Source organism: Balaenoptera musculus, chromosome 9 (genome assembly GCF_009873245.2).
Source record: "Balaenoptera musculus isolate JJ_BM4_2016_0621 chromosome 9, mBalMus1.pri.v3, whole genome shotgun sequence".
Classification (NCBI taxonomy): Eukaryota; Metazoa; Chordata; class Mammalia; order Artiodactyla; family Balaenopteridae; genus Balaenoptera; species Balaenoptera musculus.
Genome location: NC_045793.1, coordinates 44,050,011 through 44,077,459, shown reverse-complemented (window position 1 = coordinate 44,077,459; position 27,449 = coordinate 44,050,011). Strand labels below are relative to the sequence as shown.

General features: G+C 41.1%; 1 protein-coding gene across 5 annotated transcripts in view; it reads left to right on the top strand.

The window, feature by feature from the left end:
- BMPER (BMP binding endothelial regulator) overlaps positions 1–27,449 on the top strand; it is a 255,788-nt gene that overhangs the window by 216,967 nt on the left and 11,372 nt on the right. For all 5 annotated transcript variants that reach the window (XM_036862761.1, XM_036862763.1, XM_036862762.1 and 2 more), the window contains one exon: positions 27,296–27,426. In XM_036862761.1, coding sequence (XP_036718656.1) covers positions 27,296–27,426 — 131 coding nt within the window. The remainder of the gene's footprint in view (positions 1–27,295; positions 27,427–27,449) is intronic.

Here is a 27,449-nt window from a genome sequence, read left to right as displayed (position 1 = left end):
GTGCCTGTATCAATTTACATTCCCGCCAACAGTGCAAGAGGGTTCCCTTTTCTCCACATCCTCTCCAACTTTTGTTGTTTGTAGATTTTCTGATGATGCCCATTCTAACTGGTGTGAGGTGGTACCTCATTGTAGTTTTGATTGACATTTCTCTAATAATTAGTGGTGTTGAGCAGCTTTTCATGTGCTTCTTGGCCATCTGTATGTCTTCTTTGGAGAAATGTCTATCTAGGTCTTCTGCCCATTTTTGGATTGGGTTGTTTGTTTCTTTATTATTGAGCTGCATGAGCTGTTTATATATTTTGGAGATTAATCCTTTGTCCATTGATTCGTTTGCAAATATTTCCTTGCATTCTGAGGGTTGTCTTTTTGTCTTGTTTATGGTTTCCTTTGCTGTGCAAAAGCTTTGAAATTTCATTAGGTCCCATTTGTTTATTTTTGTGTTTATTTCCATTACTCTAGGAGGTGGATCAAAAAAGATCTTGCTGTGATTTATGTCAAAGAGTGTTCTTCCTATGTTTTCCTCTAAGAGTTTTATAGTGTCCAGTCTTACATTTAGGTCTCTAATCCATTTTGAGTTTATTTTTGTGTATGGTGTTAGGGAGTGTTCTAATTTCATTCTTTTACATGTAGCTGTCCAGTTTCCCCAGCACCACTTATTGAAGAGACTGTCTTTTCTCCACTGTATATCCTTGCCTGCTTTGTCATAGATTAGTTGACCATAGGTGTGTGAGTTTATCTCTGGACTTTCTATCTTGTTCCATTGATCTATGTTTCTGTTTTTGTGCCAGTACCATATGTCTTGATTACTGTAGCTTTGTAGTATAGTCTGAAGTCAGGGAGTCTGATTCCTCCAGCTCTGTTTTTTTCCCTCAAGACTGCTTTGGCTATTCGGGGTCATTTGTGTCTCCATACAAATTTTAAGGTTTTTTGTTCTAGTTCTGTAAAAAATGCCACTGGTAATTTAATAGGGATTGCATTCAATCTGTAGATTGCTTTGGGTAGTATAGTCATTTTCACAATATTCATTCTTCCAGTCCAAGAACATGGTATATCTCTCCATCTGTTGGTATCATCTTTAATTTCTTTCATCAGTGTCTTACTGTTTTCTGCATACAGGTCTTTTGTCTCCTTAGGTAGGTTTATTCCTAGGTATTTTATTCTTTTTGTTGCAATGGTAAATGGGAGTGTTTCCTTAATTTCTCTTTCAGATTTTTCATTATTCGTGTATAGGAATGCAAGAGATTTCTGTGCATTAATTTTGTATCCTGCAACTTTACCAGATTCATTGATTAGCTCTAGTAGTTTTCTGGTGGCATTTTTAGGATTCTCTATGTATAGTATCGTGTCATCTGCAAACAGTGACAGTTTTATTTCTTCTTTTCCAATTTGTATTCCTTTTATTTCTTTTTCTTCTCTGATTGCCATGGCTAGGACTTCCAAAACTATGTTGAATAATAGTGGTGAGAGTGGACATCTTTGTCTTGTTCCTGATCTTAGAGGAAATGCTTTCAGTTTTTCACCATTGAGAATGATGTTTGCTGTGGGTTTGTCGTATATGGACTTTATTATGTTGAGGTAGGTTCCCTCTATGCCCACTTTCTGGAGAGTTTTTATCATAAATGGGTGTTGAATTTTGTCAAAAGCTTTTCCTGCATCTATTGAGATGATCATATGGTTTTTATTCTTCAATTTGTCAATATGGTGTATCACATTGATTGATTTGCGTATATTGAAGAATCCTTGCATCCCTGGGATAAATCCCACTTGATCATGGTGTATGATCCTTTTAATGTGTTGTTGGATTCTGTTTGCTAGTATTTTATTGAGGATTTTTACATCTATATTCATCAGTGATATTGGTCTGTAATTTTTTTTTTTTTTTGTGGTATCTTAGTCTGGTTTTGGTATCAGGGTGATGGTGGCCTCATAGAATGAGTTTGGGAGTGTTCCTTCCTCTGCAATTTTTTGGAAGAGTTTGAGAAGGATGGGTGTTAGCTCTTCTCTAAATGTTTGATAGAATTCACCTGTGAAGCCATCTGGTCCTGGACTTTTGTTTGTTGGAAGATTTTTAATCACAGTTTCAGTTTCATTACTTGTGATTGGTCTGTTCATATTTTCTATTTCTTCCTGGTTCAGTCTTGGCAGGTTATACCTTTCTAAGAATTTGTCCATTTCTTCCAGGTTGTCCATTTTATTGGCATAGAGTTGCTTGAAGTAGTCTCTTAGGATGCTTTGTATTTCTGTGGTGTCCGTTGTAACTTCTCCTTTTTCATTTCTAATTTTATTGATTTGAGTCCTTTCCCTCTTTTTCTTGATGAGTCTGGCTAATGGTTTATCAGCTTTGTTTATCTTCTCAAAGAAGCAGCTTTTAGTTTTATTGATCTTTGCTATTGTATTCTTTGTTTCTATTTCATTTATTTCTGCTCTGATCTTTATGATTTCTTTCCTTCTGCTAACTTTGGGTTTTGTTTGTTCTTCTTTCTCTAGTTCCTTTAGGTGTAAGGTTAGATTGTTTATTTGAGATTTTTCTTGTTTCTTGAGGTAGGCTTTTATAGCTTTAAACTTCCCTTTTAGAACCGCTTTTGCTGCATCCCATAGGTTTTGGATCATCGTGTTTTCATTGTCATTTGTCTTTAGGTATTTTTTGATTTCCTATTTGATTTCTTCAGTGATCTCTTGGTTATTTAGTAACGTATTGTTTAGCCTCCATGTGTTTGTGTTTTTTATATTTTTTCCCCTGTAATTCATTTCTAATCTCATAGCGTTGTGGTTAGAAAAGATGCTTCATATGATTTCAATTTTCTTAAATTTACTGAGGCTTGATTTGTGACCCAAGATGTGATCTATCCTGGAGAATATTCCGGGCGCACTTGAGACGAAAGTATAATCTGCTGTTTTGGATGGAATGTCCTATAAATATCAATTAAATCTATCTGGTCTGTTGTCATTTAAAGCTTCTGTTTCCTTTTTTATTTTCATTTTGCATGATCTGTCCATTGGTGTAAGTGAGGTGTTAAAGTCCCGCAGTATTACTGTGTTACTGTCGATTTCCTCTTTTATAGCTGTTAGCAGTTGCTTTATGTATTGAGGTGCTCCTATGTTGGGTGCATATATATTTACAATTGTTATATCTTCTTGGATTGATCCCTTGATCATTATGTAGTGTCCTTCCTTGTCTCTTGTACCATTCTTTATTTTAAAGTCTATTTTATCTGATATGAGTATTGCTACTCCAGCTTTCTTTTGATTTCCATTTGCATGGAATATCTTTTTCCATCGCCTCACTTTCAGTCTGTATGTGTCCCTAGGTCTGAAATGGGTCTCTTGTAGACAGCATATATATGGGTCTTGTTTTCGTATCCATTCGGCAAGCCTGTGTCTTTTGGTTGGAGCATTTAATCCATTCACGTTTAAGGTAATTATTGATATGTATGTTCCTATGACCATTTTCTTAATTGTTTTGGGTTTGTTTTTGTAGGTCCTTTTCTTCTCTTGTGTTTCCCACTTAGAGAAGTTCCTTTAGCATTTGTTGTAGAGCTGGTTTGGTGGTGCTGAATTCTCATAGCTTTTGCTTGTCTGTAAAGCTTTTGATTTCTCCATCAAATCTGAATGAGATCATTGCCGGGTAGAGTAATCTTGGTTGTAGGTTCTTCCCTTTCATCACTTTAAGTATATCATGCCACTCCCTTCTGGCTTGTAGCGTTTCTGCTGAGAAATCAGGTGTTAACCTTATGGGAGTTCCCTTGTATGTTATTTGTCATTTTTCCCTTGCTGCTTTCAATAATTTTTCTTTGTCTTTAATTTTTGCCAATTTGATTACTGTGTGTCTCGGCATGTTTCTCCTTGGGTTTATCCTGTATGGGACTCACTGCGCTTCCTGGACTTGGGTGGCTATTTCCTTTCCCATGTTAGGGAAGTTTTCAACTATAATCTCTTCAAATATTTTCTCTGGTCCTTTCTCTCTCTCTTCTCCTTCTGGGACCCCTATAATGCGAATGTTGTTGCATTTAATGTTGTTCCAGAGGTCTCTTAGGCTGTCTTCATTTCTTTGCATTCTTTTTTCTTTATTTTGTTCTTTACGGTGGCAGTGGATTCCACCATTCTGTCTTCCAGGTCACTTTTCCGTTCTTCTGCCTCTGTTATTCTGCTATTGATTCCTTCTAGTGTAGTTTTCATTTCAGCTATTGTATTGCTCATCTCTGTTTGTTTGTTCTTTAATTCTTCTAGGTCTTTGTTAAACATTTCTTGCATCTTCTTGATCTTTGCCTCCACTCTTTTTCCGAGGTCCTGGATCATCTTCCCTATCATTATTCTGAATTCTTTTTCTAGAAGGTTGCCTATCTCCACTTCATTTAGTTGTTTTTCTGGGGTTTTAACTTGTTCGTCATCTGGTACATAGCCCTCTGCCTTTTCATCTTGTCTATCTTTCTGTGAATGTGGTTTTTGTTCCACAGGCTGCAGGATTGTAGTTCTTCTTGCTTCTGCTGTCTGCCCTCTGGTCGGGAGTATTTTCAATAGTAGCCCCAAATTGAAAATACCTTATTGTCAATGATTAGGTTAAAGTTGAATGAACTAAATGTACTAGTATCAGTATGCATACATTTTGAAAACATAATGTTTTGTGGAAAAATCAAGCTCAAGAAGGATATACACATTGTGATATCATTGGTGTAAAATTTAAAATATAAAAGAATAGCACTTACTGTTCATGGATACAATTATATGTAGTAAGTAAAAATATGAAATTATTATAAATAATACTCATTTGCCTTTGGGACTTGGAATTAGGGCTGTAGAGGATTGAGGAGAATTTCTGCTACACCTCTAATGTTTTCTTTCTTTTAAAAACCTAAAATAAATATAGCAAAATGTTAACATTTGTTAATTCTGAATGCTGGTTACATAGCTACTTGCCGTGTTACTCTCTGTTCTTTTCTGTTTGAAATATTTCATTTTGAACAGAAGTTTGAGTTACTTGCCCAGGGATACAGCTAGTACTTGGTATTTTAGTTTCAATATTTTGGTTTCTTTACTTTTTATTGTACAAAAGTTCTTAATGTTTATAATTTCAAATTGAATTCCTTCCATTTTTCCTAAGTTTATTTATACTTAAAAAGTGACTTGGTTTTTAGTCTTCCACTCCTGAAGTTTAGTCTTTGTTTGCATTCTACACAGCTTTCTCCTTGACCCCTGAGAATTTTGGTCATGAATATTATACAAAAAAGAATTATAGAGTCAGTTTTCATTAGGAGAACCTTTAGTGTAAGAATGAAATACAAATTTCCCCTTATTGTTGACGCAACTCTGAGTTAAGCTTGATTGCTATTCAATGAGCATCACCCAGGACTTCAGAAGAAAAAAAGTTTTCTTCCCTTTTACTTGTCAATCAAATAACAGTCACATTTATTGAGCATCTGTCAATAATGGCATACCCAGTGCAGTGTGTCAATTTTAGGGCATTGTGAAGGACCAAAGAAATATAGAGCAAGGACTTTTCCTGCACTTGAAAAAGATGACCTTTACTTTTGTTCGTCTATAAAAAGCCTTCCCATAGCTAGGAAATAGCAGAACTAGAAGGAGCTAAGGAAGCACTGATTATTAGCATTTTGAAAGAAAAAGAAAACCTTTCTCCACCAAGGGCCAGCCTTAGAAACTTCATCCCTGACTTCCCAGACCGAGTTTAGACCTCTTTCTCAGTGCTCCCTAGCTCAGGATTGGGACTCAGAGGAGGTTCATCCTACGACATTCCTTGTCACTCTTACCATGGCTCTGTTAAGTGTTAAGTGCCTGATTGCTTGGCTGTTCCCTGCCCAACATGTAGCTCCATGAGGGCTGGGACTCCACCTGCCTTGCTCAGTGTCCTGGCCTCACACATAGTAGATGCTCAATGCATGTTTGTTGAGGGAGGGACTGAGTAAATGAAGCACATAGTAAACTCTCTGAGGCACATGGCCAAGTCTTTGAGGAATGCAGCTGTATTTTCCGTACAATGAAATCACCATGAAAATAGGAACAAAATTAAATTTACCAGCAGCCTTGATAATAGGAGTATTTTAGAGATACACACATTAGAAGATTTCCATCATTGTGAAAGATTTGTTTTTAATACTCTCAGACATCTTTAGTGGGGATGGGGATGGAAAAATGGATCAGGACCCAATATTTTGATTTTTTTTACAAAAGGGAAATTAAAAGTATGCTCTGCAAAAACTTAAGACTGAGCTCTCAAACCACTGGATTTATCATTTTATTCTGAAACTTCTGAGGAGTGAGAACTCAAGATTTATCCTCAGATGATAAACATAACCTCTGGCTGTGGCATAGAGGATGGGTGATATATTGTACCATCCCATTCTGAAGCTACAACCTCTCCCTTTTCTCTTCCATTTAACTCCTACTCATCCTTTGGTCTCAGCCCAAGTTATCAGTTTTTCAGAGAATCCAACCCCAATTTCCAGACCAGATTCACTCCTTCTGCTCAGTTCTCTCGGCTCTATGTCTCTAATCACAGCCTTCATCTCAACTGTGGTGATGAGTTGCTTGATTGTGGACCCAGTTTGGGAGTGTCATTAGGACATAAGGGTGGGATCATATTTGTCTGCGTCATTGCTTTATTCTTAGCGTTAGGAGTATAGTAGTTAATAAATACCATATAAGTGTTTGGGGAACGATGGATAGATGCATAAATGGTCAATAGGTGAACGTGACAGAATGTAAGTGACAGAGTCATATTATTATGGTGACAACTTTGAATCTAATTTGAATTCTAATTTATCAATAAGCAAATTATGGATTTGTGTATTGAAAATATTATTAGAAGCATATTACTTGTGATACCTCCCAAAGCTGATTTCACTATACCAGTGAATGGGTCACTAGGACCAATAACCAGTCTCCGAATGTCTTTAAATACTCACTCCTATGAGTAAAAGATTGTTTGAACACATATCCTTTATAATACATATTTATATTACATATATATTTATATATAATATACATATTACACACATAGTGTAATATACACATACACTACACATATATTACAGTATACACATACATTATATCATATATAATTACATATGTATTTCAATATTAGCACATCACGTACCTTATAAAATATGAAAATGTAAATTAAAATAAGGTAGCATAATAGTAAATATAAACAGAAGTTCTGTTTTTCCCTCCTTCTACTCTGATGGACTGTCTTCAGGCCCAGCCTTGTTTGAAAGCAGTGCTTTGAAGGTAGGGGCAAGGCTCTAGACTGCTGCTTCTCAAACCTGGCTGTGCACAGAAATTGCCGGGAGAGCTCCAGGTAAATTACACTCCAGGTGAAGTGGTGATTCCTGGGCCCCAGGCTCCACCTTTGAGATTCTGATTGAGTAGGTCTGGGATGGAGCCCGATTCTTCCATTTCTACCTAGCTCCTGGGTGATGCTGAAGCTGCTGTACACTCAGTAGCTCTGTTCTAGATCGGTACTTCTCAAACTTGAATGCACATTCAAATCCCCAGAAATCTTGTTAAAGTATAGAATATGGTTCAATAGCTTGGGGTAGGGCTGAGATTCTACATTTCTGAAAAAACTCTTGTGAGGCCTCAGGTGAGGCCAAGGCTGCTAGTTCAAGTAAAAGGACCATGGGACAGAGTTCAGCTGGACCTTCAGCCCCTTAGTGAATTTGCCTGCATACAGTGCCAGGCCTGTAGGGCAAAGCCGTGAGAAATAGAAGCCGGTTTGGTTGGAGAGAAAACCTTGCTAACAAGAAACCTCTTGCAGCCCGTCATTTGCCCTTGACTCCTTCATTCTTCCCTTAAAGAATTCTGGTTTTGCAGTGACCTTTAGTTGAAGGAAAATTGTAAGTAAAGGGCTTTGAGGGAGAAGATTACAGTTCCTTCTTTGAAGTGTTTCTAATAATAACCAAGATTGTTCATTTTTCTGAGTTATGATATATGTACACAGGGATGGTTTTCATCCAAGGTCTTAAATAACATTTGCCTCAGCAGTTAACTGATTCTTGTGCAAAGGTTAATGGGCAAATAGAACATTCTTGGACTTCATAGAAACTCTTCCAATCAGTTTTTATACTTATATTGCATTCTTTAACATCAGAATTCTTTCTTTAGAGAATATTGCATAGATGGATACAATTATAAGAGCTCAATGCAGACCAGTATTTCTAAAATTAAGTAAAATTATTTTAGTGCAAATTTAGGGGGAGCAGGCTTATATTATCACCCCATAATTTTATTTTTACAACAGAGGTAGAAGAAAATCATCAGACTATAATGTGCTTTCAGCACTTTTAAGGTTAGAAAAGTATGTTTAACTTGGAGAAGATTCTAAAAATCTTAGTTGCTCTATTCTAAAAAATGTGAGTTTATTGATTATGATGATTCCTGTGGAGAATTACGGGCTAGCGCGATCTGTGAACACTAAGAATAGGGCCTCCTTAGCTGTGTTTCATTGGAGTCAGTATGTAGACCAAGAATCAAGATCTGCTAGTGATGAGGATCAGCGTCTGGGGTTCTCCATCCGAGCTGCACCAGGGAGTCACCTGGGGGTTTGTTGATACTCTGGCCACATCTGGGCCAATTAAGTCAGAATCTCTGCCAGTTGTGGCCCCCAGCATCAGAGTTGTTTAAAGCTTCCTGGTGATTCTAAGGTGTAATCAGGGTTGAGAGCCAGTGGTTGAGAGGCCTGGGTTCTCTTTCACTTCGAAATTTCACTTTGTAGTCTCCTGAATTATGGGTCTGGCTGCTTCTGCATTTGAGCCAAATTCACACATTAGTTTTAAATCTACCTTTCCCTGCAGTTCTACATTCTTCTCCATTAATTCAACACTTTCAGAATCTCCTCTAGCTATTCTTTAATTTGAAAGCATAATTTCTTCCTAATTTCCAGCTAATTAATGTCTATATTAGATTTTTTTTGTTTGTACTTAAAGAAATACGTGTAGGCTTCTCGTGGGTTGAAACTATACTTTTAATCTATTCTCTCTCCTAGGAGGTTGCGAAACTAATGTGTCTTCTCACTTAATTATCCATGCTCCCAGTGCCTAATTTAGTGCCTAGCACATAGAAGGTACTCAGCAAATATTTGTTGAATGTGTAAGTCGTTGATTTTTCTCTCTCCTTTAACTCTCATGTGCAAACATTCAGCCATTTTCTGAATCGTGTTGACGTAAGCTCTTAAACATATCTAAAATCCACTGCCTTGGTTGCATTAGTAACCATCATTGCCTTGGTGCAGACCGTCATCATCTCTTTTTTTTTTTTTTTTTTTTACTTATTTTATTTTATTTATTTATGGCTGTGTTGGGTCTTCATTTCTGTGCGAGGGCTTTCTCTAGTTGTGGCAAGTGGGGGCCACTCTTCATCGCGGTGCGCGGGCCTCTCACTGTCGCGGCCTCTCTTGTTGCGGAGCACAGGCTCCAGACGCGCAGGCTCAGTAGTCGTGGCTCACGGGCCCAGTTGCTCCGCGGCATGTGGGATCTTCCCAGACCAGGGCTCGAACCCGTGTCCCCTGCATTGGCAGGCAGATTCTCAACCACTGCGCCACCAGGGAAGCCCCGTCATCATCTCTTTGTGCTTCCACTTTCTCTCCCTCCTCCCTCAAGTGCATCCGTCCCCCACTATTGACACAAATTCTGCCTCTATGCCCAGTTTCCACTATGTAGCCAAAGAGATTTTTTTTAAGTATTTTCTTTAAATTTATTTTTTTGATTCTTATCACATTATTAATACTTACAGAATACAGAATTTTTAAATATAAAATAAAGTCAACTATATTATGTGAGGAAATCACTCTTCATTTACACAGGTATGCACATTTTGTTGTTTGCTTCATATAGATTCTGCATTTTTAGTCTTCTGTGACATTGACTTGTTAGTATGGTGAATTGAATTTTTATGTACAGTGTATTTCCCAAGCAGTTATTACTGGCATTTAGTAAAGCTGTTTTTACAACTTATTTTTTTGAAGTTCCCTAGTTATAGACAATCATATCATTTGCAAGTAAGTATAATTTTGCCCTTTCTAAAATCTATGTCTCTTGTTTGACTTCTTGTGTAATTTTAGAGGATATAACTTTAAGAATACTGCTACTTAATAATTCTGGCTCCTTAAATTGAGATAGATGCTGTTCATTGTATTAAATAAGCATTCTTTTATTTCAGTTTTACCATGTTTATTTAAAATCAGGAATAAATGTTTAATTTATTACATATTTTATTGCATCTGTCAATATGAATATATAGTTATTCTTGTGTCATCTATTAATGTGAAAAATTATATCATTAAATATCTTGATATCAAACGAACCTTGCATTCCTAAAACAAACCCTGCTTGGTTTGATATGTTATTCTTTTAATGTACTGTTGGGTTCTATATAATTATATTTCATACAGTATTTTTTGCCCTTATAGTTGTAGATAGATAGCCTGTAGTTCTCTTGTCTGTGTTGTCTTTGTTATGATTTGGTGAAACTACAGCCCTCCCCCACATATATGCAACCACTCATGTCATATAAAGTTATTTGTAATTCCCCAAATAGGTAGTGTCATTTCAGGGCTTAATGGCTTTATATTCGCTATTCTCCCTGCTAGCCTTCCTTTCCTTGTTTATAAAACTAAAATCATTGGTGATTATTGGTCCCCCATTCATTGAAGTTTTCTCAAGTATATTACCCATATTCCCAACTCGATTGATCATTTTCTTCTCTGATATCTCCATGTCCTTTCTTCATATCTCTATGGTAATGTTGATCGTATAGTATCAAAATTTTGACTCCTCATCTTTAAATCATCAGTTCTCAGCACAATGTGTAGTAGGTGCTTAGTAAATGCTAGGTGGATGAATGAGTGACTGAAGGAAACTCATACCTACATGTACCTTCCCTTACTGCAGGGCATCCTGGGAAGTACTGGGGGCTGCTCTCAGTATACCACAGAGAAATCAGCACACACAATCCTTTTTTTTTACATTAATTAATTAATTAATTTTATTTTTGGCTCCATTGGGTCTTCGTTGCTGAACGCAGGCTTTCTCTAGTTGCCGCGAGTGGGGCTACTCTTCGTTGTGTTGTGCAGGCTTCTCATTGCAGTGGCTTCTCTTGTTGCGGAGCACGGGCTCTAGGCGTGCGGGCTTCAGTAGTTGTGGCACGCGGGCTCAGTAGTTGTGGTTTGTGGGCTCTAGAGCACAGGCTCAGTCGTTGTGGCGCACGGGCTTAGTTGCTGCATGGCATGTGGGATCTTCCCGGACCAAGGCTCAAACCCATGTCCCCTGCATTGGCAGGCAGATTCTTAACCACTGCGCCACCAGGGAAGTCCCAGCACACACAATCTTGGTGTTTCTTTAAAATGGCCTGTCTCTGGTTCTATGCAGGATCCCAAATCATGCATTTAAATTATTCAACCTGTTGCGTTACTTTAACGTGGCATTCATGGTGGCAGGGCATTATATTTAGAATAATGGAGGACTGGATGGAGGAGACAGGACTGGTTGGTCATTCTTTTGTTTTTCTTTCATAAAAATGTGTCCTTCCATCTAATGGGAGTGGGAGCATTCTTCATCCCAAAAATGTTTATTGAGCACCTTCTTTATGCTAATGAATATGCTAGTTGCTGGGGATTTAGCAGGAAATTAGATAGACAAGGTCCCTCATGGAGCTTACATTCTAGTTGGGGAGAGCAACCAAAAATAAACTGGTAATCAACTAAATAGTATAATTTCTGATTTGAGAGAGGGTGGTAGAGTGGGAGTGGGGGTTATTTTAGATACTGGTGGTTAGGGAAGGAATGTCTGAGAAGGTAATATTGGCCTGAAAATTGAGAAGGCATGAGCCACTCCACTTCAGTAAGACTGGAAGATCGTTCCAGCCAGAGGCAGCAACAAGCTTGGCTAAACTAACACACACAAGCACAATAGATGCACTCTTAAGAAGTCGAAACAATTTGAACAATTTTACCCTCCATGATCTGCCTATTTAAGGAAAAGAAGGAAGTCCAGCCCAGGTGGAAGGTAGTGAGCTAAGGCTGGTAAATAGAGACGAGAATGTAAAGCAGGAAGGGCTTAGATAGATCATCAAGGGCATGTGGACCATGATTAGGGCTTAGGTAGATTGTATTTTTAATGTGATGAGACATCTTTGGAAACTTTTGATTAGAGGAGTGCTATGATTTGTTTTATACTTTTAAAAGAAAATTTGGCTGCTGTGTGGGGAATGAAGAGTTTATGTCCCTTTAAGTATTATTATAAGAAGTAGTTGCACAAAAATACTTAACTGGCTGCTGTATCCCGAAGAAGGCATATGATGATATCTGTGCTATCACTGGAAAGATATGGGTGAGAAATTATAACTTTTCACTGTTGAGTCATGGTAAAATCCTTTTTGACCATTCTTTTTTGTCCTTTTTCCTCCTATATTCTTCCCCAGTGTGTGATTTTCAACCATTACCTTTATATGCGCTATTCACTTTTTTTACCCTTTATATTTCTTCTTCCACACAATAGCCTCATAGCATCATTGACTGCCCCAAGAGTAATCAGTCATGTTGCTAGATTTTTATGCACCTGGAAAGAGATAAAGAGGAGCATATGTTTTTTTTTTTAAAGCCAAATTGCATACTATGATTGACTGAGCAGCATTATTAGGAGTCATAAAACATTAGGCAGCCGAGCCCCGAGGTACTTGCAAAGGTGGCAGTGAAACAAAGCAACTTTTAAATTGATTTAGCAAAACACTTAGTTACCATTTCATGGTAGGCAAAACAGTGGTAAATGTTAAAGGAGGAATCTTCCTAGGACATTATGAAAAATAAAGCTAGCATAAACTCATTGGTTGCTGTCAGCACTCTTTTATGGTGTTTACATGAATGTTGGTAACAGAGAATGAGAGAACTTATTTGTGGCTTTTGGCTGACGTTGGAACACATCAGTAAGGATGCTCAAGTCTGTCTGTAGCCATGGTGTTAACTTTGTCTTGTAAAGAATCACATTTTGTTTACTGGACAATAAGGAACACTCTTGGCTCAACTCCCGACTTCCCTCTCAAACATCTGTTAAACATTTTTACTGGGTGCAGTGGTGTGCTGGAGCTGGCTTGTAGTGAGTGGCTCTCTAGAGCCAAATGTTAGCATCTCTTCCCAACTCCATGTTCAGTCATCAGTGATGTCATGTTGGTAGCCTGAAAGCAGCTGCAGTGGGAGAATTTACACTACGGAAATTGGCATAGGCTGCAAATTTCTCTCTTCCCCACCCCCCAAGAGCCAGTTGCTACACATTTACCATCACTCACTGCCTGAACGTTCCTCCAGAAACTCAGCGTGTTCTGTTGTCTCTCCTTTCCACTATCTCCTCCTCCTCCTGCATTCCTCCTATTTGTTGATAGACTTTAAACCCAGGCTGAAATCTCCAGAGGCACTTTTTGATCCTTTCTTTTCCCTTTTGCCCCAACATGAAATCCTTTTACAAACTCTGCAGATTGTATTCCTCCTATCTCATATGCTTTATATCGCCTCTCACTTTCTTCTGGTGCTCCCCCAGATCAGTCCCTCGTTGTGTCTTTTTTTCTCTCGTGATCCCTAGTTGAGTCATCTGCAATAGCTACTTAATACCCCTTTTAATCCCCCATCTCCACCTCCTCAGCCCATCTAACACACTGTTATCAGCTCATTTTCCAGAGGTATACTTTGTATTCTATAACTTTTCTGCTCAAATTTATCAATGACTCCTCTGGTTTCCAAATTAGGCTCATACTTCATAGCTTGGCATACAAGGCAGTCCATTATATGAGCACAGCCTACCTTTCCAGCTGATTTCCTGTCATTTCTGTTCCTCTTCTTGATGCTCCAGAATCCCCACATGGCACATGTGGCATTTCAAACAAAAGTACTATTTCTAAAATAGGAGTTTTCTGAAAAGCCCTTTCTTCCACTTTGCCTGGGTCAAACTTACTCTTTCTTTTAAGATGTTACTCAAGGGATGCCTCTTCCTTGAAATCTTTTATAATTTCTTCTCATTCCCTGTCCTCCAAGACAAAATAATCTCTCTCACACAGTTGAACTCCCTTCCTAATACCGTACTGCTTTTTATAGCACTCATCTTTTTCCTCCTTTCATTACAGTTTATTTTAGCACATTATGTAGTTTGGAGTAGAAACCCCATCTTTTTCATCTTTGCCTCTAACTTGGAGGTGAGCACAATGCCCTCCCTGTTCAGTAGAGATTTGTTGAAAGAATAAACAAAATGGAAAGAAGTTTTATACTTAAGCTGGACATTCTCGAGCTGGTAGGCGTAAAAGGAAATAAAAGCACAGCAAGTGGAAAATGGTACAATAGGAATATTTCTGGAAGTCCCTCCAAAGTTAGTTTTTAAGTGGAACATTTTTATTTTTTGTAATGTATTTAGAGAAGATACATGGGTTCTGGAATAGAAAAGAATAATTCCATAGTCCAACAGGAGGTAGAATCTGAGCAAGTGGGTGGAAGTTACAGAACACATTTTCACTTAATATATAAGAAAACTTCCTGAGAAACAGAAGCCTTAATTGTCTATCACAGGAATGAGATTCCTAAAAAGCTACTGAGCTCTTGTCACAGACAGGATGCAGATGTATGACCATCTGTCAGTGATGTTATAAAAGGAATTTCTGCAGGGAGTAGATGTTTGCTAAGTCTTTTAAGACTCTTGAGTCTATGAATCTGTGACTGTTTATGAGTCATCCAGCCTATTGGTAGGATTTTTGAGCACTCATTTTCTTAACCAAGATGAGTTTCCACAGTGCATGCTATTAAGATTTTTACTATATAGTTGGGAGCATTAAAATATTTAGGAAGAAAGCATCTAGAAAAGCCCCCTGTCATCCCCCAAAAAACGGTTCTAAATTTCAGGTCCTCCAATTTGGGGAAAATGTTCCATCACTAACTTTAGATCATAAAATTTAAAATTAAGGTCTAGAAAACCTGCTATATTATCTCTTTCTCCATAGGAGCTAAAGGCCGATATCACCAGCACTAAATTTCTGCCTAATTAAAAATTTGGCTTAGTTTTATTTCACTTCGTTTGCCATGGGTCCCCAAGGGCGTGGCCTGAGAGAGAGCAGAACTGTCACTCTCCAGAGGTAGTACTCTTGCCCCTTGTCTGGACTCCTTCTTCACCTGGAAACACCATTTGCTAATTTCATTCAATTCTACCACCTTCTTTGCTAGATATTTGCATTGCATCATTAGTCTTCATCCACCTGCTGATCTAGAAGGTAAACTTGGTTTTTACCCCCTCCCCTACTGTGCCTTGTATAAGCATAGGGACTTTTATGGGTTTTTTCCCCAGGAATTTTCTTCAGGAATTTACTAGCAACTGTAAGTGAAGAAAAGGACAGTCTTTCTCTTGCATTCTTGACCCCATTCTCACCTATTTTCTTCATGACGTTACTCTCCCAGTTACCTAACCCCCTCCATCACTTTCACTTCAACATCTTCTCTTGGATGTCTTTTTCCCTGGTGCAAAACAAGTTCAAGTCTCCTTGATCCTAAGACACACACACACACACACACACACACACACACACACACACGCTATACTTGGCTTCCCTTCAAACTATTGCCCCATTTCTCTTCTTCCCTTCACTGCCAGCCTACTGAAAGAACGGTCTTCAGTCAGTGCCTCACATATTTTCCACCTTCAGTACATGTCACGATGATTTCTGTACTCACCACTCCCATGAAACTATTCCTGCTAAGGCCATCACTCATCTCCCAGGTGCCTAATCCAGTGGCCAGTTCCAGATCTTCTTCCCCTTGGCTGTGGGTAATACTGAAATCCACGGGATGCCCACTCCTCCTTGAAACTCTCTCAGGCCATTTAGCCATCTGCTTCTCATTGTTGACTTAGCAGTCATTTTATCTGCACTTGACTATAAAACATTGATAAATGATTCATTTGGAAAAATAGGTTTTGAGCATCTACTCTCGACCAGGCACTGCACCAAGTCTGGCAAAAGATGGTGAGCAAAACCTGCCCACTCTGGAGAGTAGTGGGGTGGATGGAGGGAGGCATGAATCCCACAAGGACATGGTTGCAGGCTGTGACAAGGGCCATTCAGGACCACCACGAGAATGTTTAGTGGCATCCTCATCTAGTTTGGGGATCTCGGAAGCCTGCCCTGAGAAAGCTTTTTGCCTGCATAAAAGGAGGAGGAGGAGTTTTTAACCAGGAGAAGTGGGGAGAACATTCCAGTGGAAGGAATAGCATGCACAATATTAGGCAGTGAGATGTAAGGGAGAGAGCACGGACCCAGCATTGCTACTTACTGAACAGTCTGATGTTAAACAAACAAACAAAAAACTACTTGACCTCTTTGGGTCTTAGTTCTCTCTTCTGTTAAAAATTTTGCAGTCATAATTATATGTGCTCATATTTGCAGTGCATGTGGCATGTAGCAGGTACTCAGGAAATGTTGCTTCACCGCAACCCGAGCATTGCAGGGCCTTTAAAGCGATTTCTCCTTAGTTGCTTCTAGGAAATAGGCCTCGCATTCCATCTCTCTGGGGCTTATACAAGGGTGCTGTCATTCCAGCAGTGGGTGGGGAGCTGGTGAGGAAGCGGTGGGCCCAGGGTGCTTATGATTTGGGTTTGGGGAATGTCTGATCCCTAAACCTCTTTTCTGTGATTTGAGAGTAGCTGCGTGCCATCCCGCAGTGATGGGGGTGAGCTCTCAGGAAGGACACTTCTCCTGTTAGGTCTGGTGGACTGTGTTTCCCTTGTGCAGCCAAGCTGCACGGACTATGGAATGCAAAAAGCCCTTCCTTGCACGGTGATTGGATGTGAATGCTAGCTGATGGTGGAAGCTCTCGGCGGATGCTTGATGAAAGGCACCCAGAATCTGAAAAAAGTTCCCCGCCGCACAGCCTCCTCCAGGGGCGGCTGCCACTGCCGCCCTTTCATTAGCGCACGTAGTAGAGGGTTTGTGGGGCTTGGCAGCCGTCCACTGCCTAATGTGAAAAAGGCCCTGGAAGCATCGGCCCCTTTGAAGCAGCTGGGCTGGTGGCAGCTGCTGCGTGTGGCTGGGGTGTGGCCTCCAGATGCTGGACGCCTTCGCTTTCGTGGATTAGCCTCGCCGCCCTTGTGAGAAGCTCTCGCGATAGCTGCCCTCTCGGCGGGCAGGCGCGGTCCAGACAGGCAGACCCGTCCCGGAGCTGCAGGGGCTAGAAGTCCCCAAGAGCAGAGGCGAGGGGATGCCACCCTAGAGCGCGAGAGAAGAGGAAACAGCATGCCACTTCCCACACCCTCCTCACTCAGCATCAGCTGGGCTAGGACGCCAACCCCGGGGTTTCTGCCTTGGCCGCCTCTCACCTTCACTTCCGGGTGTGGATGAATTTCTCCTCTTTAGGGACGGCGGTGGTGGGAGTGGGAGTCTCTTTTCTCCCTTACTTTTCATGAGAAGCCTGTGAGAGATTATACAAGGGAAACTGGCATAGGAAGGGGAAGGACTGTACCCCAAGTGACACAGCTGGGGCCTTCACCCGGGGGTGGTGACTCCACGGGGCTCCTTGCCTCCTCCTGCTGACTCCCCGCGACTCCCTAATAGCTGTCCTGTGGGAGCACCTGGGCGGGCACACTTTCCTCTCCCCGGGCCCAGAGATGAGCAGGGGGTCCCGGCAGCGCAATTCAAGGAGGCTTCCTCTCCAGAGCCGTCCTGCACTTACAGGAGCCCCAGGCTGAGCCTCCTTAATTGTGCTGCCTGTTGCCCGCTGCCTTGCCCCAGTCTTGCCCTCCTCACCACACCGTGAATGTCTCAAATTTAGAGCAGGGTTGCTTTGTACACAGCAGGCACTCAACTAGTGTTGGTCAAGTTGAATGAACAGTTTCAAAGATGATGTGTATCTGTCTGTGTCGGGGGAGAAATATGATGAGACGGGTCACCCCAAAGAAGAGATATTGAAATTTTCTGAGTAAAGAGTCCCCTCTTGTTCCTGGAGGGTCTTTCCACGTATGAATATCACCTAGTTTTAGCCCATGTTTAGACGTAGTCATGAATACTGGTACTGTAGGGACCTGCTTTTTTACTAATGAAGAGGCAGGAACATGGATGAATATTGGCATCACGCTGGCATCTCCGGCCTCAGATTGTGTTACCGCCTCAGATGCGGGAGAGAGTTTCTCCCCTGCTCACGTGAAAGGTCTGGTACTCTTTTGTACTTGAGATTTTTTTGTAAAAACCAAAGTATGTGAAGCTAGATGCAGTGCATAAGGAAAATGAGATGTTACAAAAAATGGAAAAGCTTCTGGTCTGTTACCGTCGGTGACCCACCTCGCTTACCCTCCTGGCAGGGTGCACCTCCAATACCCCAACCCCTCCCCGCGCCGCGCAGGCACCCCGCGTAGGCGTTCATGATTATGCAGGGATTTAGTCCACCAACCAGCCTTACGATTGTTTTACAGTGAGCATGGCAGTGATGGATTGGACGTGTTTAAGAGAAAAGTGATTGATTTTCTGACAAGCAGCCATTTTTATGTTCTCTTTTATCAGCCAGCCTCCCCCGGAAAAGTGAAGGGTAAGAAGCAAATGCTGGAATAAGAATTACGGTTACTTGACGCTCTAGCTCTTGGCCACTAGAGGGGGGTAGTGACCAGGCTTCCTCTCTCATGTGATGAATGTGAGACATCTTTGCCCAAACTGAAATAACGAGTGACAACTCAGCAATTGTCTGTTCATCAGCTTTTCCCTTCGTGGAGCCAGTGTTTCACACTCAAGCAAAGGTCGCTCATCTTTCCGAAGAGGAATATTTCCAACCATGTTAGTGTGTATAGAGTCTTTGGCTTTGGCCCCTTTAAAGTCGTAGCGCCTGGGTGTGGGGCAAGTAGAATGGTGTACACACCTTCCCCGACCCTAAGACACAAGAAAACTTAACTATGGGCATAGGAATCGTAGTTTCCACATATGATCTGATATATGGCCTTATCAAGGGAGAAAATATTTTAGGTTCCAGAACATGCATGATGGTCGTTTGGTCTCTGTTCAAAGCAAGTGTGAGGGACTCCTGTTAAAATTGGCATCTATGGAAAATCATAAGCATTGCTACTCTTTCAAGGAGATCTCTGTGTCCACAGACACCTGTTATTCCACCAAAACAATCGCTGGCTTTAGAAGGGTGTCCGAGGCTGATGCCCATTTCTGGAACTCCTATGCAACACGCTAGTTTCTGCCGTGTAGGTCATGGCATTTGCCTCCTGGGGAGTGTTATGAGGATTAAAGCAAACAGTATTTTTCAGTGTCTGGAGAATGTAAAATAGGTGCACATGTAGCGTCCCTAGGTTTTAGGTTGGAAGTACGTGTAAGTAGGCCGTGTGCACACGACAGGAACAGAGTCCAGGCAATCAAAGGGGTTCCTTGTGAATAGTTATCAAAATGGTTTGGTAGGTTATTTCCCTGTTATTTTGGTAGTTGGATTTTTATTCTTGTCAAGGCAGGAAGAGAGCAGTTACAGAGGGAAGGACCCTGAAGGCAAGAAGATGAAAACACATGGGGCTGAGTGGGGAGCTCAGGAGGATAGTGGAAGAGCCAGCATGGGCACCAGCACACTCACGGAGCGCGTGTGGCACCGGGTGTCACACCAAGGAGTTAAGGTTGGAGATTATGACGATTGGAATGCCTAAAAGAAAGAAATGCCTTAACAGTAGACCTGCCAGGCTATTCTGTGAGGAACGAGGTCTTCAGGAGCAGGCTCTGTGACTGCCTGTCAGGGACTTTTTGTTTTGCTTTTTAACATTGGAGTTTGGGTCACATGATTGTCAAACCTCAGATCTGGTGACTTGGGCTTTTACTCTGAAAACCCTGTGCCCTTATAGTGTTGAGGAGAACCGAGGTAGCCACTGCCGAGTTATGCTTGGGATTGTTTTCTTAGGTATAATGTGACATGGGTATGCCTTCTGACCTCTATTACCTCTAGAGTAACTGGAAACTCTGGGCTTTTCCTGGGGCCCCTCCCTCTCTTTGCCTGGAATTTCCTTTTCTTCATTCTCTAACTAAACATGATTCCACAGATCCTTCAAGACCCAGTTCCTGCGTCTCTCCTACTCTGTGAAACCTCTGGACACCCTGCCCGCCCCTGTGGAATTAGTGGCTCTAGCTGCCCATTGCTCTAGCTGCCTGCCCGTTATAGCAGGCATTACGTCATTAAGAGTTTGGTTTTTAGTATCTGCACAATTTCCCCTTCTCGGTACAGTGCATCTCTGTTCATCTCCGTGCCTCTCTTAGTGTCTGGAACAAACAGGGCTCAATGAATTCATTCTTCACACTAAGGAGTGGGCTCAGGGTCCAACAAGTGTGTGTGTGTGTGTGTGTGTGTGTGTGTGTGTGTGTGTCTTTTGGTGGTGGTGAAAGCTGGACTGCAGATAAATTCAGGATCCACAACCAGAGAAACAGCTGGCCTCCCAGACTCTCCTGCCCTGGCTCCTAGGATAGAGTTCATGAGATGCACAAGCCCATCCAGAAATGCCTGACCTTGCTGTACTGGCCTGGCAACCCCAGGCCGCCTGGAACCAATATTTAAGCCAATATTTGCTTTCAGTTATTCTCACCCGTAGTTAAGCCACGGTAGTGCCAAACTGTGGCTAGCCCAGGAAGGGTCTGCAGGGGGCAGCAGGGACTCCCTACTGGCTGGCTCTGCAAGTTTGCCCCGCACTCCCATTGACAACTCACTAAAGCAATCTCATAGTTCACAGTATTGAATCTGTGGGCCCTGTTTTTTAGGTCAGAGTGTGGTTTTTTTTGTAAAGGTGTAAGGGTGCCCATATACTGTAGTACTGAGGAGAACCGAGGTAGCCACTACTGAGTTACGTGTGGAGCTGTTTTCTTAGGTATAATGTGACATGGATACTGACCGTGGCTACTACCTCTGGTTACTTCCATGTAACTCAGGTTAGGGAGGTCAAGGCAGAATTCAAGGGTTAAAGTATACGTGAAATTTTAAGTAGGCTCTTGGTAGCTAAACACATTCTGTCCATCTAACCAGGACTCTGTCTCACGTAGCCTTTCCCATCGATTCCCAGGCACTAACAAGCCTGAGATGCCTTCACTTGCTTCTGTGAACTTTCCAGATATACGGAGCAAGGAAAGCCATAGGACCCCAGTGTGGTTTTCTAGTCATCTTCCGGTCTCCTTCTAGTGTTGCTTCTAGGGAAGCCGACCTCCAGATTAAACAACATAGCCCAGCCAAAGACCCTTCCTGGTGGCAGAGGGGAAAGCTGGAGCTCTGACTCTGGCTCCCAGATGGGGCTGGCTGCTGTCACTCCTGGCTTGCCCTTCTGTGTCCCCAGCAGCAGAGTGTGGAGAGTTCCCAATGGTTCATATATCTGTCTTCAAAACTGTGTTTGGGTAGCAAAGTCATGAGCACTTGCTTCTGTCTGGCAGCGGTGGCCCTCATGCCAGAAAAAACACAGGGAAAATCACTTGGTATGCTGTTGCTAAGAAGCGGAGAGGTGTTGGATGTTTTGATTTTAGCAGCATTGGAGGCTTGCCTTTTTAGTAACAAGAAGAGCTATAGGTTGTTCCTACAATATTGGATATGTGCTTTTCCAAAAATGTGTCATGAATGCAGAATTCTCTCATCAAATCCTTTTTTCCACCATTCATTAAATTAAAAAGAAATCCTCTGGGATACCGGAGAGGGGTGCAAAAAGTTCAAAATGAAAACGACGGCGGAAAGGTTCTTGTAGAAGCAGCTTCGTTCCTAGGTGGCCGTGGCCAGCAGCCCGCATGCCGTGGCCATGTTAGGCATTGACCAGCAAGCAGGGGCGAGGATGGATTCATGCCCTTCAGATATCGGTGTCCAACTGTCTGACCCTGTGCAAGCTGTGTGAAGGTTATCAGGCCATTCTCGTCCACTTCTGATGATTCACTGAATGTTTAATGAGCTGTGTGTGCAAGGCACAGTGCTTGGCTGGATGAGCGAGATACAGTCCTCCCCCTGAAACAGGGAAAGAGGTAATTAGGATTCAAAGGGTCTGCGCAAGAATAAAGGTGTGGAGGGGATAAGACCCAATAGGAAGGGGATAACTTTTCTTGGGCCAGTCAGGGAGCACCACGGAGGAATTTGAACTGCCTTAAAGGACAGGCATCTGACTTTTCCAGTGGAAAAGACAAGGAGGCACATTCAAGGCAGGAACAGCAAGGCAGAAGGAAACCTGAGGGTTAATAAGACACTCATATGTGACTGGATAAAAGAATGAGTGGGGAAGAAAGAGGGATGATCTAGATCGCTAGGGACCTTGACTTTTTGAGGCCAAGAAATTTGAACTTTTTCTTTAGGTGCCCGGTAAGACACCAGGAGTGAACTTGATCTTACTCTCACTACACCTATAAATCCCTCTGCGGAGGACAGGGATGGTTTTCCAACATAGATGGAGCTGCATACTTGGTACCACCGTCCAGTACCAGTAGGGCTTTCTGCAGTGATGGAACTGGTATAAGTGTCCAATATGGTGGCCACTAGCCGCATGTGGCCACTCAACACTTGACATGTGGCTAGTGTGACTGAGGAACTGAGTTTTAAATTTTATTTAATCGTAGTTAACTTAAATTTCCATTTAAATAGCTTCATGTGGCTAGTGGCTACTCTCTTAGAGCTTTGCAGGAGGCAGTGGTTGTAACTTGAGGGAGGGAAAAGAGATGAGGAGGGCTCCCCGGCAGATAAATTGTGATAAGTTGTATTTCAGGGAGGGAAGGGACCACAGATGGGCTCTGATACTCGTACTCTGCTGGGTGCTATGAGGAAAAGCCTTCAAAGGGTCTTACTGACACATGGCACACGTACATAAAATGGTTAGAGAAGGGAGGCAGGTGGCGTGACAGAGTGCTGGCAAGCACGGCATCAGCTCCCTGGGACCCTGCAGTAGCTCTCGGCGTCCTCTTTCCATCTCTCTGCACCATGCAGCTCTGCAAACCCCACGGAGCAAGAGTCCTGCCTGCACCTCTCTGCTGTCAGGAAAGATGCCAAGTGCAGGGAGGATAAATCAGAAAAGCATTTCTAGATACATGAATTAAAAGCTCCTGTGACAGAAAGTATGCTTTAAAGGGACTGCACAGGCCAGTGCTCTTTATTACCTGCAGAGCATTCCTGGTAAAGCTTAATTGCAGTGCAACCTGTGTTTTCCCTCTGGTGCAATGGGTGGCGGTGTTTTCTGACCAAGAACTCAGCATCAAACAGAACATGACTGACAGAATAATGCCATGAAAGCAGAGAAGCCAAAGCCATAAATCTCAGTAACTACTGAAAGTGGTAACATTCTGCTACTGATTCTGTAAAATGAATATAAATGTAGATATCGGTGAATACTGACTAAGGAAAGGACTATAATCTTCCATTAACATATAAAAATTCAACTCCACTGTGTCATAAATTAGATTTTCCTCATGCTGAATTATTAAGTGTGATAAACAGGAATTGAATGACAATAGTTTTGCCCCTCCCTGAAATTTGAAAGGCATACGAGGATGCTTTTATTTTCTCTTAATAAATTCCTTTGTAACCAGCAGAAGCATGCATAATTATTCCGTTATCCATTCCATCCTCCTGGATGTCAAGTTCACAGCATCAGTAGATCAATGACGTGGAAATCTGAGGACAACATAAAGTGAATCAAATCACAGCCTATGTCAGGAGGCACCCCCCCCCCCCCCACCGATCCACAGATTGGAAAGATTTTAGCTGGAGAAGTATTTAATAACTAAGATCTACAAACAGAAACTCTGTTTTTCTCCCATTCTTTATTTTCTCACTCTAGTTCCTAAATTTGGAATTAAATATTAATATGTCCTATGTCATTCTTTTTGTTGTTTAAAAAATACACTGTGATTTTTATCTTTTTAGAGAGGTGATATGTGTTCATTGCAGAAAACATGGAGGAAAATAAAAAGAGCCACCACTCTGAGTTGACTGTTATGAATATTTGGGCGTATCTATTTTCAGTTATTTTTGTTTTCTGTGTGTGACCACACAAGACTGAAACAGTTTTGCTCTTTTTCAGTTAATCCTTCCTGAACGTTTTCTAGCATTTTAAAATATATTTCCTAAACATCATTGTAATATCCATAGAATATTTCATCATAGAGGTCACCTAAATGTATCTAACCAGGCCCCTATTGTAGGCAATTTAGGTTATTTCTTTTTCTTTTTCTTTTCTTTTCCTTTTTTTTTTTCATTTTAATAGCATTGTGATGAAACCCCTGTATATAAAGTCTTTGTCCACATGCGTTACTATTTCCTTAGATGTGGAATTTCCCTATCAAAGGCTAAGAACATTTCTTAGGGCTACTTATGAGTATTGCCAAATTGCTCTCTAGAAAGATCTTCTAGTGGTGTTATGAACATGAGTGTTGAGATTAGAAAGACCTGAGTTCAGTCCTGGTTTTGCGGTTCCGGGTCTGTCATCAGCCATGTGACCCTGGGCAACTTGTTAGCATCTCCAAGCTTCAGTTTCCCTTTCTGTTAAGTGAGCTAGTAATACGACCTGCCTCGTATCCAATTCTGTGTGGAGTAAATGTGGTAATTCATGTAAAAGCTGAGTAGAGCAAAATGCTCAAGATAAGAGCTAACAGTTTTACACTTTTCCAGCAGAGTATGCACTGTCTATTTCTCCATTCTCTCACAAACCCTGGGCACAATTTTGCATAAAAATCAACTTGACAAATGAAAAAAGACATAGTTTTAACTTCTTTGACAAAACACATCTTTCAAGCCTTTAGAAATATGTGACATATTTCAAGTCAAGGGCTGACTTTGACAAACGTCTTTCCCTCAAATATTGTTTCTCATGAGTGGCAATAGAATAAGTAATAGAAGAAGCCCAAATCTTCCTTAGTTTTAAAGAGTAGCTATATAATTGATTGTGTCTGAGGGCCCAGAGCAGTCTGTCGGTGGGGTTGAGTACGTGTACGTAGCAATTATTAAGTATGTGCTTAGAACATTTTCTCTCAACCGTCTCAGTGAATTGGATTTAGCTGTCCAGAATTTATTTTAAACTGTATAAATAGCTTCATAAGACAACTGGAAGAAATAAAGAGAAAAGAAGGAAAATGTTGGCCAGCAATCCCTTCACACAAACAAGTTAAATTCTGTTTGTTGACTGTCCACACAATTTTACAGAATTGCATTAGACATTCTTTCAAAGCAGAGGGTGCATTTCCTCCTGTCGAGATCTTTTCCATACAAGTACCATCATTTTACCAGGCCCACGAGGTGCCATCCCACTTCTGTCACGTCAGTGGGACCTGAGTACAAGGGCAAGAGACCCATACCCCTGGGCCAGGAAAGAGGGTGCGTGACAGATGTGAAGCAGAAGTGGGCTTGGAGGGTAGGACCGGGGCAGCTGAAAATGTTGCTGTGAAGTCTGAACATGAATGTGACCAGTGTGGGTTAGTCTGAAATAAAAATCGAAACAACAAAGGAAACGATGTTGAGGAGGGTTCATACTCAGACATTTAGAGGCTGTTTTAAGGACAGGCTTTATTTGGCTTTTCTTGGAAGCCCGGAGGCTCCACATGAATTTAAAGACACAACATGTGTGTCTAATATTGGAAAGGCTTTGCTGGTGAACACAATTTCACAGGTTTTCTGTAATACAAGTGGAGAAGGTATTAAGAAATACAGTTTTGATTATTACAGAGAGAAGAGAGCGTAGTTTTTTTGTCCTGATTATTGTGTCTTAAGTACCAGGCATCAAATGATCTCTCATTGGATGAAATGGAAGCACTCTTGAGGCTTCAGATCCATTTCTCTTTTATTCCAGTTTAGTTTCCATTTCCCAAGGCTGTGCCCTTGAGTGTTGAAATGTAATAACTTTGAGGGTACACGGTGAGTCTACTGATTCTTTAATATGGTTTCTGCCATTTAATTCTTGTTCAGAGCAGGCAGTGCACCAGTTCCACCCAGAGCTGGCAGGTTACTCTCTGTAATCAGGTATGTACACGTCTCACACCAAGAGGCAATGCTCACATAGTAACATTGGATGACCATGTCCTGATCACTTTTCAAGATCATTGGTGCTATTTGTAATCTTGAATATTATTTTTTTCTGCTTCCAGCCTTGAATTAGATTCTGTAAGGAAGAGGTTTTGCTGAACAGGGTATGAAAAAAATAAGGGTAGCCTAATTTTATCAGCCTTGGGCATCTTGCATAAAATGTTAAGTCAAAATTGTTAGACAGTAAACTTGCTGGAAGATGAAGACGAGGATGGTGGTATGCTATGACAAAAAGAGCACTCGTCTCGGGAGGCGTAATTTAATTCACTCTTTTGTCACTTATTAATGTGACTTTGGGCCTATCTGTTCATTTGTAAAATGAAGTTTTCATTTATAAAACAGGGACTGTGCTACGTCCTATTTAGCACTCAGTGACAGACTGCATGTGAAAGTCCTTTGTAAACTGTAATATCATATTCCAGTGTGAGGTTGTTATTATGCCTCCGAGGTCAGCATGTTTGAAAATTTATTAGTTTGTATTTAAAACACATTTCAGTTCTCTTTACATCCTGGCTCATCATTTCCATATTTAAACTTAAGCAACAAAGACCTTGGCTCAGTCGCCTTTATCTTTCAGTCTAATTAGGGGCCTGAAAGTTTTGCTTTGTTTGGAATTTGTCACCCCATGTTCTAAAGAACGAGGTTCAGTGTGTTCCTCAAAAGACTAAGATTCTAAGATATTGCAAAATTGAATCCTAATTGTTTGTCTTCAGAAAGCCATGAGATTTTATGCTTTCATCAAGTTGGTCACTATTTGGGTTATATTGAAATAGAACCTGTTATTCATATATCAGAGCTATTCACAAAATGGCAGCACCTTGAATAGGGACTATATTCTAAGAGCTGCCTTCCCAACGTGGTAACCAATAGGCATATGTGATTGTTTGCAACTAAATTAATTAAAATTAAGCCAAATAAAAAATTCGGTTTTTCAGTCACATTGGATACATTCCAAGTGCTCAATAGCTAGATATGATTAGTGGCTACTACTTTGGACAGTGGAGACTATAGAATATTTCCATCATTACGGAAAGTTCTATTGGCCAATCCTGCTCTAAAAGAAAGGGAACCTGATGTCACATTATTCAGAGGTATCCAGTAAGGTTTCATGCAGAATTTTTATATCATTTTTAGGTTTCCAGCCTAAAACAGCAGCAACCTTTAATGTCCAATCAAGGGTTGACATCCACCCACCCACCCCTTTTCTCCAAGCTGCATTTAGGACATTTGATAATTTGATATTTTTGAATGTTCATTTCTTCTTATTGGGTCCCTTAGGTCCTGCGTGACAGATATGTGTGAATGTCCAGTCCATAAAAACTGTTACTGCGAGTCGTTCCTGGCATATACCCGCGCCTGCCAGAGAGAGGGCATCAGCGTCCACTGGGAGCCTCAGCAGAAGTGTGCAGGTGAGAAGCTCCGGGCCGATCCA